The sequence below is a fragment of the Phasianus colchicus genome, chromosome 5 (genome assembly GCF_987193195.1).
Source record: "Phasianus colchicus chromosome 5, bPhaCol1.hap1.1, whole genome shotgun sequence".
Taxonomy (NCBI): domain Eukaryota; kingdom Metazoa; phylum Chordata; class Aves; order Galliformes; family Phasianidae; genus Phasianus; species Phasianus colchicus.
Window position 1 is genome coordinate 17129166 of NC_143440.1, and position 14212 is coordinate 17143377.

The window sequence follows — 14212 nt, forward strand, 5'->3', positions numbered from 1 at the left end:
GCAGAGGACGCAACGACTTCCCCGCCTCGAGGGTCCGCAGCTCCCTTCCGGGGGTTCTCCGCGCGGGGAACGGGGGATGCGGTGGCAACACCGCGGGCACCCCGTGAGGAGCGGCAGAGGCGCTCAAAGACCCCGCATCCCCCGCCCGGACACCCTCACACACACCGACATCCTCCCGCACGAAGCCCCGCGATGCTCCGCTCCTCACCGCAGGCGGGCGGCCGGCAGCTCCCGGCCTCGCCGCGCATCCCATCCTCCGGCGCGCGCCCCAACGCCCGGCCCGGCCCGCGCGCTCTTTCGCGCAGGCGCAGTGGGAGGCCGCGCGGGGCCGGGTGTTTCCAGCGGGGCGGGAGCGTCTCGCGAGACGAGAATAGGAGAGGCACGAGACAGCTGGATCAGCGGATGGGGAATTAGCTCAAATGGTAGAGCGCTCGCTTAGCATGCGAGAGGTAGCGGGATCGATGCCCGCATTCTCCAGTTTTTCTTCCCTCACTCTACACTCAAGACACCTCCGTTTATTTCAGCTTTCTTAGGTTGGGGGCTGGAGATGGGCGACGCGATCGTAAGAGGTCTGTCCTTATGATCTGTAAATGTATTTTGCTATTAAAAAAAAATCTTTTTACATATTCTTTTAAAAAGGATTGATAGAATTGTAGAAACCATTTAGGATGGAAAAGATCTCTTTGGTTATCAAGTCCGACTGAGCACTGACAGGTGTACGACTTCTCTAAGGACCACATCTGTATGTCTTTTAAATACCTCTAGGGATGGTGACTCAGCCACTGCCCTGGGCAGCCTGCTGCAATGTCTCACAACCCTCTCCGTGAAGAATTTTTGCCTAATATCCAATCTAACCCCTGCCCCCAGTGCAATCCCAGCTCCCTCACCATCAGAGTTGTACTCCAGACCCCACACAGCTCCATTGCCCTTTTCTGGACACGCTCCAAGGCCTCAATGTCCTTCTTGGAGTGAAGGGCTCAACACTGAGCACAGCACTCAAGGTTCAGCCTCACCAGTGCTGAGTACAGGGGGAGGATCGCCTCACACAAACAGGCTTTGCAGGGCCATACTGCACTGCCACAATTTTCTTGCACAGTTAGGGCAGTGCTGTACCCTGGCTGAGGACCGTGTGCACTTCTCCTTGTGCAGGTTGTAACCACACTCTTTGAAAATCATTCTGTCCCCACCACCCTTCCTTTTAAGCTGCAAAGCCGTGCAAGTAGGACAGTTCTGGGTTGAAAAGAGGATGTGTTTCTGTGAAGTGATCATTTTGTATAAATTTCCATAGATTCTCAGTGGAGAGAGACTGCTCTTCTGATACCTCCCAGCCCCTTCCAGAAAATGATAACAGCCAGACCGAGGTCTGAAAGGCAGATGAGTGAATGGAGGTGAAGAGTTTGTTTTCATCTTTTAAGAGTGATTTATACTGAGGATTTGGAGTCCTGGACAAACTCATGCAATAACCAGCTGTCACTTCAGCAGTCTTCAAAGCTGTATAAATGGTTCAAATATTCGTGTGCAGCAGGATTTAATGGGAACTTGAGATCTGTCACAGCCTCCTCTTTCACCAGCTGCTGCACAGCCGATGTAAGGAGACTCCAAGGCAAAATATGGGTGTATTTATGGTCCAATTCTCTCTTTCCCCCACTACCTGCAAAGAACAGCTTCACCCATTCACCCGCTCCAGCCCTGGTCCTGTGTCCCCTGGGTGACTGCAGCAGCGAGAGCCCGAATGTGCACAGCTGGGGCTGCACCGCCCTCTGCAGCTCGGCTGCTGCTGTGCTGAGCAGATCCTTCACCAGCTCAGAGCTCTGGAGCCTCTCTCGTTAACTAACAGCATGCTTCTTGTCCAACCTAGCGGTGACCACAGCCAGAAACTGTACGCCTTAGGACAATATATTGCACAAATACTCAAAGCACTATTTCCTTATAACAGCCCCCACCCCCAAAATAGACGCAGCACGAAACAAAGAGAGCAGCTTTTCTATTATGAGAACAAGACGACCACATCAGAGAGCCAAACATTCCTCCTAATGGCTTTCTTGTGGGAATCTCTGCTGAGCCGTCACAGCACAGAGCCACCATATGTTTGCACACATGCAGCTGGGGAGCATTTGCTCCCATTTGCCAGGAGCTCAAAGCTTGCAGCCCCCGGCCACTTGCTTGCCAGCAGCATGTGCTGCTCGACCTCCCTTGTGCTGTTCCTGGGGCACTGTGGCTGAGTCCTGCTATCAGATTCTCCACCCCGGCTCCACAGATGCTGGGGCTGCTTTTTCTCTTCCAAGAGCTTTATCGGCCTGCTGGCTCTCAAGGAATGGCCCGCGTTCTGCATTTGCTCCCCCCACAAATCTTCACAAGCTCTAGGAACAAATGGCTCTCAGGCAGAAGGACGGGCTGACAGAGAGAGGAAGGAAGTGCCAACGGCCAAACCTGGGCTCTGAGTGTGACAGATGGGGCTGTGTGCATTCCTACAACTCGCTGCCACAACTCACGGCTTGCTGGTAGGCATCACACAGTTATGCTAGAAAAAGAGCTGTCACTACCCTGAAAATTTGAATGTTTTTAATTGCAATTAAGCGCATGCACAAAGGCATGGTGAGAGCAGAGAGGACAGAATGGCAGAGTGCTGGAGGGCAGAAAGACAGAGCTTTCAGCTTATGCTAATGAGTTTAATTCTGAGACAATTTAAGTAGCCGTCTGGATTGCTTGCTCTAGGTCATGTGCATATGGACATCAGCTTTAAAATGAAGTCATCTTAAATGCAGAGATGTGTCCCGACCTCTCCAGGACACAGGGCTGCCCTGCCTATGTCCATGGAATCATAGGGGTTGAAAGAGACCTCAAAGATCATCTAGTTCCAACTCCCGTGGATACTGGTGTGCTCTCCTTAATGCCAGCCTAAAGAAGAGAGAAACCCAGCTGGGAGGCAGGTGTGCACCATTTCCCCTGGGGTGTATTGTGATCCGTGAGTGGGACACCCTGTCTGCTGCAGAAATGCCATTTGATTGTTCCCAAGATGCCCCAAGTTGTCCCCACAGTGAGGTCAGCCAAGGGGGCAAAGGGGTTTCTGGCTCCCCAAGCCAGCAGATCTCCTGCATTGTGCACTTACTGTGTTCCTGTACTGCTCTGTGTTTTGCTCTCTCCATGCTGTGTGTAGGGATGAGCAATAAGATGCAATTTCAGAGCACTATTGCAGCCTCTTCCACAGACTTCCTTATGCTCATGGCCTTCCCACCAGGCAAAAGCAGCCATTCCCCACTGCCTGCAGCATCCTTCCCCACCCAACTTCTGTTGGTCATCTGCTGGATGGCTCGTGCCATCCCCAAGCCACACATCCTCTTATCCCTTACATGGTCCTCATGACCCAGCTCAGACAAACTCAGACCTTGGGAGGAAAGAGATGAGAAAAGAATGCAAAACAGGGCTGCAGGCTTGCTGTGCTGTTATCACACCCACACAGGGCTGTCCATGCAGCCACTCTCCTGCCCCTACAGGAATCCGATGACCCAAGGCTGCAGGCTAGAGGACAGCCAGGTGTGAAGTATGACTCCTGGCACAGGTCGCAGGGACAAATGGCCATTCATAAACTGCCTCTGTGACCATTGGGTTTTGTGGGAAGCTTGCTCTGGCACCACTGTCAGACCACATCCTGCTGCAACCACTGCCAGCCTTTGGAATTTGCAATGAAACAGGGCAGTGATCCTCGGTGCCACCTATTCTGCAGCCTCCTTCTACACCAAGGAGGAAAAACACAACCACAACCCAACAGTGCCCTTCTCCCTCTAGCAGATACCACGTGCACAACAACAGAGGTTGCATAGTAACAGCAAAAGGAAAACACCTGCCTGTTCACCACACAGACCTGAGCAGAGAGGTATGTATCAGCATGGCAACGGGCCTGGGAGCTCCTTAAAATTTCCCTTTTGGTTAGCAAAGGGGAGCACCAAAGGGTTTTAGAACAGGGGCTGCTGTGTCAGAGAGCTGTCAAGCGAGCTGGGGGCACGGGGTGCTTTGTGGGAGTACAAACATCAGAGAAGCCAAGATTCTGGTTGGTGAGGGGGGGTAGCTCAGTGTGTCATTCAGAGAGCTCTCAGCACTCTGCAGTCTTTCCCTGCCCTGTGAAAGGCTGAAAGAGTTTTCACCATGATTAGAAGTACCAGGAAACAACAGCAAGTTGGGGAGCGGCCAGTAGTGGGAAGAGGAAGAGAACTGGGTGATGATGAGCGTGCCCCAGCCCCGGCCACGTACACAGAGTTGGATGGGTGCGTGCAGCCCAGGGTTGCAATTCAAAGCACTTGAAGCAGCACTGATGGAGGGAGCAGGGGAGAAAACTGTGCCACCGGGGCTGGTAGAGGGCGCAGAGGGCACCACACGTGCCCCTCAAGCTGCCCCCATAGGCAGCCACCAGAACACTGAGGAATGGGTTTTGTTGTTGTCCCCAGATGGCCCGTAGGAAGGAGTCGGCTCCCAGTCCAAGAAGGATATCTCAACGTGTAACTTTTGGTCCTCTGGTCCCTTGTGCATCGCTTCTCTACAGCGATGTGCCCTGGTGCCTCTGCTCTGAGGGTGGGGGATTAGAGGGGGGGGAAAGAGGAAAATAGGGAAAAATGGGAAAAGGGGTAGAGGGTAATGAGGGAGAAAGGATTAGAAAGAAGGGAGAAAAGAGGAAGAAAAGAGTGGGGAGAAAGGAAAAAGAGGGAAGGGGAAAGAAAGGAGAAGGAAGAGGGGGAAAGAAAAGAGAGGGGAAACAAGGGAAGGCAGTACAGGAAAAAAGGGAAGAGGGAGGAGAGAAAGGGGGTAAAAGAGAGACGACGGGAAGAAAACACTGAGGAGAGAGGAAAGGGAAGCAGGGAAGGAGGAGCGGGAGACGCGCTCCTCCCCGTCCGGCGGCGCGGAGCCGCCCTGCAGGGAGGAGCGGAGCGGAGTGGAACGGAACGGGACGGGCGGACGCTGCGGTCGGGCGGCGGCGGCGGCGGCGGCTCGGCGGTCGTGGGTAGGGCCAGGCCGCGGAGGTGCGGGCGGAGGTACGGCGGCGTGGCCGCAAGCGGGGAGCGGGGAGAGAGCCGAGGGTCGCGGGAGCGCTGCGGGAAGCGGCGGGTCCGGATGGCGGGGGGGAAGGTTGTCCGGGGGGAGCTCGTCACCGGTCACGGCGCTGCTTCCCGCACTCCGGGGTTCTCGGCAACTGCCGGCGTTAAATGTTAACCGCGATGCGGGAAGGGAGGGAGGATGCCGGGAGTTGGGAGGGGGCGGCGGGGAGCGGGGCCCGGGGATGCTCCGAGCGGTGCCCGCTCAGCGGGAGCCCTTTGTGATCGCGGGGGGAGAAAAGAAGAATGCGGCGAGCGGGCTGGAGATGTTGGCTGGGTTGTGCAACACTTTGTGCTGTTTGCTCGCTTCTTTCCACCGGTTTGGCTCGGCCCGGCCGCTGGCACCGCGTTACCCCGCCTGTATATACGTGGGGCCCAGCTGCCCGTCCCCCGGCATTGCCTGACCGAGTCCTGCTTTCAGTCGGGGCTTCCACCCTTCGAAAGAGCACAGCTTGCCCAAGTTGCACAGCAGTTCCTGTCTTGCACATCCAGTTGCACGCCGTTGTGCCGTCCCGGAGCTTGCCGTTTCCTCCATGCGTTGTGGCAGCGCCGCTCCTGGCACAGATTTGGGGTGCGGAGCATCCCTGCATCCCCCATACAGCCCAGCGGCTGTGGCACTGGGGTGCCAGGCAGCTCCCTGTGTTTGTGGCACTGGAGGTGACAGGAGTGAGAAAGGGCAGTGATGAACAGCACTCAGCAGTGCTGGGGATTTTCCTTTTTCTTTTTTTTTCAACTACCTCATTCCAATGTGATAACTCAAGAGGTCAATATTCTTAAAAATGAGTTCCCTGGAATCTGACTGCATCATGACTAATCATGACTGAGTCATATTAGCACGGCCAAGTTGCCAAAACTTTTTTTTGTCACCTCTGACTTTAGCACTACCCACTGTAGGCTTAGAGCAGAGCTCAGCTCTCAGCCTCACTGTGCTCTCCTGCGTGTTTGTTGGCACTCGCTGTGTCTGTGCTCATTCAGAAGTGCCATCTGACTGTGGAGCAAAGGAGATCCCTGCTTGCCCTGCTCTTTGCACTTTGACTGGCCCAACTGGAGTGACCTGTCAAGGTTTGGGAACTGAGTGGTGGAGGAACACTTCTCCTTTACCTCTGTGTTCCAACTCTTGGGGACAGGCATTCATTCTGTGATAGTGAAAAGAGCTGCAGTGTGTGGGTTTGAAGAGGGTTGCTGCACTTGCTTCTCGATCAATGGCAAAAATAACAATAATTTAAACTTTTCAGATCTTTTCTCAACTTTCAAAATGGACCTTGACATCCAGTGTGAGGAGATGAACCCATCGAGGTGGGCTGAGCTTCTGTCCACCATGAAGTCCTGCAGCACCATCAGGTAGTAATGCAGTGTGTTTCACTGATGAAACTGAGCTGCAGTATTGTTCGCTTGGGACTTAACAGTTGCATGGGAGCAGGGATGGTTCTACATATTTTTGCACAACCTGTTGATTAAAAAGATAAGAGCTGTCTTGCAAGGGGTTTTTTTTTTTTTTGGTCTAGAGATAAGCAACTGTCAGTATGAATGAACGCTGCCGTTGTAGTGTGGTGTGCACACTCAGCCAGGCAATGTCTCAGTTGGTTACCTACACGTTTGACCATCACTTTGGTAATTCTGTCTTTCTTGGCAGTCAGATCCCTCTGGTGGGGGAAGGCATCTCTCCTTTGTGCTCATTAAATTGCACGCTCTCTGGGCTGCAGTTCACATGCTGCCAAGTGACTGTTCATTAATTGTTATGCACAAGCCACACGCCACCATCTTTTGATTCTTCACTCGGCCATCAGAAGTGCCCACCCTTTGTGCTGAGCAAGCTGCTGGAGGGGAACTGTGCTTCATAGTGTAAACTGGGGGATGGGGTGAGGTTTCAGATTTGTTCTGCATGCTTCCCTCTCTGCTGGCTGGGAATTCACCTTCTGTGAGCTGGCATCTTCTTGCTTGTGCTGGAGAGGATAGGCCACATCCAGCCAGCTGTGGATTGGAGAAGGTCAGGCAGGTTGAGGGTAACTTCCTGTTGTTTTTCAGAAGAGTATTTTTTGCAGGCAAGCTTCGTGGGCTTCCTGAAGGCTGCCTTGGGTAGTAAGTAGAAGGCAGGGAAATAGCTGTGTCCTGAGCAGAGGATAAGATGCTCAAGGCATAGTGAATGGGAGTAGCTGTGTTGGGGGCTGTTCAACTGGGTTGAACACAATCCCATTGGGAGATGCCCCTGCTGTGCTGCACACTCCTGCATGCTGAGAGTTGGGCTTGAGAGAGGCCATGACTCATCCACAGGACACCAGATTGCCAAGTGCATCTCTGGGGCTGGGAAACCTGGCTGAAGATGCAGTTTGGCTGGTGTTGGTGCAGAACCAGTCTAACAGCTTGCAAGCTGGCTGCTAGCTAGATGTGGCTTTAGATGCTGGTAGTTTGTTGCTGGTGAAGTTCTGATGAGGGTGCATCATCTTCCAGCCCTGCCAAAGGAGCATAAGTCTTGCATTTGCATAGCACAGCCTGTGTCTTGGGAAGCTGCCAACCGGTCCCTTCAGTGCCTGACCACCCTCTGGTGAAAAACCTAACACCCACTCTGAGGACTAATGTGTTCTGTGTTTGCTTCTCTTTCAGGCTGGATGATTGCAATCTTTCCAGCAGTAACTGCAAGGATCTCTCCTCAATCATCCATACGAATCCATCCCTCAAAGAGCTGAAGCTGAACAACAATGAGCTGGGGGATGCAGGCATTGACTACCTGAGTAAAGGCTTATTGACTCCGAGCTGTAGTTTGCAGAAGTTGTGGTAAGTCCCCACTGCTTGTCTTGCTCTGATATATTTGCAGAGCGTTGTAGATGAGGTCACAAGGCAAACTGGTGTGTGGTCATAGTACCAGAGCCATGATGGTGCAACTCAGCCATTATCTAGATCACATGCTTTGAAAATAGCCATTTTTTTGCTTCTGTCTGTAGGAACCAAGCAAAAGGTTGTTCCTGGGAGCCAACCAAACCCAATTCAAAGTTAGCACTGCTAAGCATGACTCTCCTCCATGACAAGAGCATGATGTCTCATAACTTCAAACAGCCTATAGCAATAACAACTTGGTTGCCACATAACTTCTCCCAGCCTGAGAGCTGAAGGATCAGCTTCATAGATCCTTCTTGTAGGATACAATAAAACTTCTAAATGGTGTGTCCAGGGCTTTAAGCCAAATTGAATGAGATTTTTATTTTTAGTTACTCTGGATACTTAAAATAACGATACTTACCTGGATGGACTGCTATCTAGAGGGCCAGTGACAAACCTCAGCAGGCACACCTCTCCCAGAAGAGCCTCCGTAGTTGTGGGGATGCATTTCTCTCACCTCCACTGCCTCTCCTTTAGGCTGCAGAACTGCAACCTGACCAGTGCCAGCTGTGAGACTCTCCGCTCCGTCCTCAGTGCACAGCCGTCACTGACAGAGCTGCATGTGGGCGATAACAAACTGGGAACTGCTGGGGTGAAGGTGCTGTGCCAAGGGCTGATGAACCCCAACTGTAAGCTGCAGAAGCTGCAGTAAGTAGCCACTGGGCATTTTGGTTGTCCAGCAGTTCAGCTTTGTCTTGCTTGCCCTTGGGACAAGCACAGTTCTGTGGCCAGCTGTGGATTTCTTTTTGTTTTGTTTGAATGTGGCCACATTAATTTATGGGAGTGGGTCTTGAGGATTCTTCATAGCTGGGTGCCTGTTCCCATAGGCATTTTAGCCCTCTTGGCGGTGATGGCTAGTAATGCAAGATGTCTCTGACATCCCAGGGTTCTTTCTCATTTCATGCGCTGCCTGGTTTCCACATTAGACCCCACCAGCACGTTTTCTGCCCTGGCTAGTGCACACTTTACCAATGTTGAATGGGTAGCAAGACACTCAATACTTGGTTTTGCCTGGATTTCTTTTCTCCTTGCAGGCTGGAGTATTGTGAACTCACTGCTGATATTGTGGAAGCTCTCAATGCTGCCCTGCAAGCCAAGCCCACCCTGAAGGAGCTCAGCCTGAGTAACAACACGCTGGGAGATACAGCTGTGAAGCAGCTGTGCCGGGGGCTAGTGGAGGCGAGCTGTGACTTGGAGTTACTACAGTAAGGAGGAGATGGTCATCTCTGACTGCAGATAGTCCTGCTGCTGTTCCTGCCAAGCCTAGAAAAGAGAAACTGTTGTCAGGAATGCTTGAAGTTTAGGCCAGCATTTTGCTGGCTCAGATTTCTGTAACTGTTGAAATCGAAAGTGCATGTCCAGGGTTTTCAGGTTTTGTGTTTGTTTGTTTTTAACTATCACGTGATTCTGAGTTCACTCCTACATCAAATGGTAGAGTGTGAGCCCATGTGCCAGGTTAAACTCATAACTGCAAGTTTAACTTGTAACTACTTGCTGGTGTCTGAGCGTGGAGGAGCAGTCAAGGCATCCAGTTTGCAGCAGGGAACCATTCCACAGCCTTTTTCCTGTCCACACTGGGGGTAGTGGATTGCAGCCAGTCTGGAGCAGCAGCTCAATGTGTGTTTGTTTCTGCAGCCTGGAGAACTGTGGGATAACCAGTGATAGCTGTCGGGATATCAGCGCGGTTCTCAGCAACAAGCCCTCTCTGCTGAATCTGGCTGTGGGGGATAACAAGATTGGAGATGCCGGGCTGGCCCTCCTGTGCCAAGGACTGTTACATCCCAACTGCAAGATCCAGAAGTTATGGTAAGTGTAGACAGCGTGTGCCTGAATCCCCCTGGCGGCCTGAGAGCTGTCTGCACCGCGTTGCTCATTTGCTTCTAAGCGGAAAGTTTCCCAGTTACACCCCCTAGTGAAACAAAGGTGTCTCTGCTGCCAGTTCATGGCTGCTCTGAGTTGGGTGGGAGCTCTGTCAATGTTCAGATTTATCTTCTGGTCCAGGCAGAGCTTTTGGTACAAAGGATGGGGAGTAAGGAGAAAGCTTGTGTGAATGGATGAGTTTTGTGAAGGACAGAAGAAAATGAAATGCTGTAACCAGAAGTTCACAATGCTAATATAGAACTCTGTTTTCTAATCTAAATAATTATTGGGGCAAAATAATATTTTGTTCTTCCCTGCAGGTTATGGGACTGCGACCTCACAAGTGCTAGCTGTAAAGATCTCTCCAGAGTCTTCAGTACGAAAGAGACCCTCCTAGAGGTCAGTCTGATAGACAACAACCTGAGGGACTCCGGAATGGAAATGCTGTGTCAGGCACTCAAGGATCCCAAAGCTCACCTCCAGGAGCTGTGGTGAGCTGCTAATATAAAGCCATAGTTGGGATAGTTCTTCAGACATCTTTTACCTAAAAGATTTAGATTTGTTGACTAGATGTAGTGTTTCTAAACTTCTTTGAATATCTGCCCTGTAGTCAACCTGTTTTAGCAGGGGATTGGATTAAATGATCTTCAGAGGTCCCTCCCCAACTCCTGCAATTCTGTGATCCTGTTACAAGCAATAGGAGACCAAGCGTTACTTGGAAAGCTTCCACCTAATATATTTCATTCTGCCACAAATGGCAACTAAGAAGTTGTGTCATAAGTTTGAAAGGCCTGAAGTAATAGCAAAATGAGTGTTGTGATGAGCTATCTCAGCTTCTCCACTGAAATGCAAGCTCTCATTGAGGAGCCAAAATTAGAAAGCTTGTGTCTCAAGTACTGTAGCTTCAAGTATATGTCCTGAGAAAGCTGGCAAGAAAATGCCTTCCATGAAAAGCTGTAGCACAGTGCAGAAAAAAGGTTCTGTCTTTGGCGATTAGTGAAATGTATAATTGCTACCTCTTTGGAGGACTGGATAAAAGTCAGGACTGAAACCTGTGCTGCACACTTGATGGTCTAAATCTGACCAGAGAATGCTTGAATGCCAAAAAGCATTATCAGCATCCTCTCTGCTGACAGCATTCCGTTATGGGTTGGGATGGTCTGGTACTGCACAGCCTAGAAATGAACATTGTACTTCCGTGTAAAACTTTAGCAGGCAGCACTTCAGCTTTCCTACATTGCTGGTTCAGCTCTTGGCCTCGGTGGTTCCTGCCCTACCCCAGAGGTGTGGGAATTGGTGAGGTGTCCCAGGAGCACCTGTGGGGCTGAGAGTGACTGTGAGCAGCACAGATGTCTGCAGGCAAGCACCTTTCTTTTTCTGAGATTAAGATCCCGAACATTGTCTGCTGGAGAAGTGCTGCTTAGAAAGGGTTAGGCAGGCAGGGATTGAGAAAAATTCAGTAATTGTCGGAAGGCTTCTGTTCCTCTCTTCCCACTCTCCTCTGAAGCAAACATGAAGAAGCAACCAGTGCTTGATGCTCTCCAGATCCCATGGAGTTCTCATGTCGTTTTTACTTTGCAGGGTTAGAGAATGCGGGCTCACAGCTGCTTGCTGCAAAGCAGTCAGCTCTGTTCTAAGCGTGAACAAACACTTGCAAGTCCTGCACATTGGTGAGAACAAACTGGGCAATGCTGGGGTGGAGATCCTGTGTGAGGGGCTGCTGCACCCCGACTGCAACATCCACTCTCTATGGTAAGGTGCACCCTAAGGGATCATCTCCTCCATCATTGCATTACCCTTCCAAGCACAGCATGCAGAGAGGGATAACAGTGGAGTTTTTTGCTCACGGAAAACAATTCATACCACATACTGATGTTTAACTAGACCAATCCCACCTCACAAGCAAATGGAAGCCATGGTTGCTTCTATGTATCCTGACAGTCATGGTGTCTTGCACGTGCAATGCAACGGTGCATCAGTAGGTGTCATGGGGACCCACATAGCAGTCTCTGCTGATGTTTCTGAGATGCTGACCTGTGGAAATCTCTGGGCTGCACCAGCATAGCCCAAGCTGGGGTTGATAGGGTGTCTCTGGAGCCACCACTCACTGTACTGGCCTCTCTGTCTTTTCCCCATAGGCTGGGCAACTGCGATATCACTGCGGCCTGCTGTGCCACGCTTGCTAATGTCATGGTCACCAAGCAGAACCTTATAGAGCTGGACCTGAGCTACAACACTCTGGAGGATGAAGGTGTGATGAAGCTCTGTGAAGCCGTGAGGAACCCCAACTGCAAGATACAGCAGCTAATGTGAGCAATGCTTGTGTTCCTATGGGCAAATGGGTGATCCTGGGGGGTGGAACACCATCTACGTGCTGCAAAACGTGCCCCATCCCTCCCAAATGGCATGGGTGTAGCAGCTGAATCTACTTTGGTCCATTAGACCCAAGAAGGAGGAAATGGTGATGCTGGGGAGGGAACAATGCAGGTGTCTTACTGGCATTTGGACTGGACTGTGCAGTCTAGCTGGGGCCCCTTCAGTTAATTAGTCTTCTCATGACAGCCATCTGTGTGTCTTTCTGCCCTCTCTGACCTTAATGGGAGGATGTCCACTAACCCAACTTGTTTTTTTGTTTCGGTTCAGTCTGTACGACATTTTCTGGGGTCCTGAAGTGAATGATGAACTAAAAGCCCTGGAAGAGGCCAGGCCTGATGTGAAGATCATTTCATGAGTGATGGCTGCCTGCAGAGCAAAGTCAAAACAACGTCCTCTTCTTAATCTGAACTTTTCTTACATAAAGCTAATTAATTTAATATAGATCGTGCTTTTACCAAAAAAAGCCTTGTGGATTCCCAGAGCGGGGGTCTGGGTAGCTGATAAGCCTTGTGTGTCGCTGGATCTGCCAACGCTGAGGCTCGTGAGAGCGTTGTACATTTACACTGCAGCATCGCTATCCTTGAAATAAAGAAATAGTGGGCATCTGCTAGAAGCTGGGCTGTACCCTTTAGGAGCTCTTTAATCCTATAATCCCTTGCAACATATTAGTCAGGCTTTAAAGAGAGCTCCTTTCCAAAGGCAAGGGGAGAACTACCTCCTGTATTGTTGCAGGGGGGTACCTTTGCCAGGTCTCTGGGGAGAGCTTGCCAAAAACCAACAAGTGTGCTTTTTAGTTTAAAATGGAGCTCTCCACTGCCTTTTCCTAGAGGAGCTCTTAGAAAAGCAGCAGTGACCAGGCTGCTGGAGGAGAGAGAAAGGAGTGGCTCTTCAGCTGCTTACAGTCTGAATTAGCATCCCTTGAAGAGTGATTTTTTCCTACCAACAAAAGATGCTGTGTGTTTCTATTAGTATGGGGGAAGATTAAATGGTTTGATATGTTTGCTCTGGCGAGAGTGGTTCTACAGTTGTTTTTATTAAAATCTGTTTGCAAATAATTAAATGCTTCATTCTTCTACTTATAAAAATAAGATCTAATCCATTGCTTAGATCTGTATATTTCTCCCTCGTGACCAACCCCCATCTCTTCTGAACAGCACTATTACTAATGCCTTGCTTAGTGTTTGCTTTTGGTTATGTTCCTGGCTGAAGCACATTGGGAGGAGACATGTCAAGCCCTTAGGAAGGCTGCAAGCCTTCAAGCCCTTAGTTCTGAGGCTGTTTGCCCAGTCAGAATTTTAATAAACCTTGTTGCAAGGGAAAACAAAGCTGACACACACCCAGAACACTGCAATGAAAGAAAAAGTAGCTTAAAAAAAAAAAATGCAAGTGAGAAGCTGAGTGTTGCACTGTGCTAACCCTGCAAAAGCAGCATGTAAAATTAGATCCTGTTTCCTGACACCTCCCTCCCTAAAGCTGTTGCTTGGTGTTTCGGTCACTTGCAAACCCCACCTAGGTGTATGATTTGAAGGTCCTGCAGGCTTGTCGTGTGATGCCTGCATGTTCACCTTGTAACTGGCTTAGCAAGACGTTGATCTGGAAGAAGCTGATAGTGGTTCTTACAAAGGAAGCATTTACCTGAGCAGAGTTCCTGTACAGTCATCACAAACTCCAAAAGTGCCTCAGAAGTTTACTTGTGCCTTCAGGCAGGCATGAATGACAGGGCAGGTTTGTTCCCTACCCATTTCTCTTACAAGGATTAAGAAATCCTGGTCTAACTCTTAGTTCACAGCAGACATCTGAATGCTACTGCAAAGCCAGCATAGCCCAGCATTACAGTATAGACAAGCTTCCCTGCACCATCCTTCTGTAGTGCACAGCCTCAGCACCGCTTTCCAAACACTGCACAGAAAACCACTAACCCTACCCCATCAGGGACAACTCAGATCTCCAAGCAAATACTAGTGGCTTAAAAAGCCACAGCACCTGAGACAAATAGATTGGGTAGCAGAGAACCTGAC

The 14212-nt window shown here is 50.5% G+C and overlaps 2 protein-coding genes and 1 non-coding gene across 16 annotated transcripts in view; 2 read left to right on the forward strand and 1 right to left on the reverse strand.

Annotated features, from left to right (window-relative positions):
* The window catches only part of LOC116239022 (USP6 N-terminal-like protein), a 67641-nt gene extending 67326 nt beyond the window's left edge, over nucleotides 1–315 (reverse strand). For 9 of the 13 annotated variants that reach the window (XM_090140673.1, XM_031609013.2, XM_090140672.1 and 6 more), the window contains exon 1: nucleotides 209–315. The gene's annotated coding sequence lies outside the window, so the exon portion shown is untranslated. Of the gene's footprint in view, nucleotides 1–163 lie in introns of all 13 variants that reach the window. The other 4 variants (XM_090140670.1, XM_090140667.1, XM_090140666.1 and 1 more) reach the window with 4 other exon arrangements.
* Nucleotides 316–404: 89 nt separating this feature from the next.
* On the forward strand, nucleotides 405–477 carry TRNAA-AGC (transfer RNA alanine (anticodon AGC)). The gene has a single exon. It is a non-coding gene; the product is annotated as a tRNA-Ala (tRNA).
* Nucleotides 478–4868: 4391 nt separating this feature from the next.
* Nucleotides 4869–13254, forward strand: RNH1 (ribonuclease/angiogenin inhibitor 1). 2 transcript variants are annotated; one of them, XM_031608972.2, is made up of 10 exons: nucleotides 4869–5024; nucleotides 6320–6425; nucleotides 7686–7856; nucleotides 8436–8606; nucleotides 8993–9163; nucleotides 9594–9764; nucleotides 10139–10309; nucleotides 11400–11570; nucleotides 11957–12127; nucleotides 12462–13254. In XM_031608972.2, the coding sequence occupies exons 2-10, from the start codon at nucleotides 6340–6342 to the stop codon at nucleotides 12547–12549; spliced, it is 1371 nt and encodes a 456-aa protein (XP_031464832.1). In that variant the 5' UTR covers nucleotides 4869–5024; nucleotides 6320–6339; the 3' UTR covers nucleotides 12550–13254. The 2 variants fall into 2 exon arrangements, with proteins under 2 accessions (XP_031464832.1, XP_031464833.1); XM_031608973.2 differs by having other exon boundaries at nucleotides 4882–5012.
* Nucleotides 13255–14212: the final 958 nt, after the last annotated feature.

Coding starts and splice junctions, on each gene's coding strand:
- RNH1 (XM_031608972.2), top strand. CDS start 6,340: ATGGACCTTGACATCCAGTGTGAGGAGATGAACCCATCGAGGTGGGCT. Junction 10,310..11,399: donor GCTCACCTCCAGGAGCTGTG/GTGAGCTGCTAA, acceptor TTTACTTTGCAG/GGTTAGAGAATGCGGGCTCA. Junction 11,571..11,956: donor TGCAACATCCACTCTCTATG/GTAAGGTGCACC, acceptor TTTTCCCCATAG/GCTGGGCAACTGCGATATCA.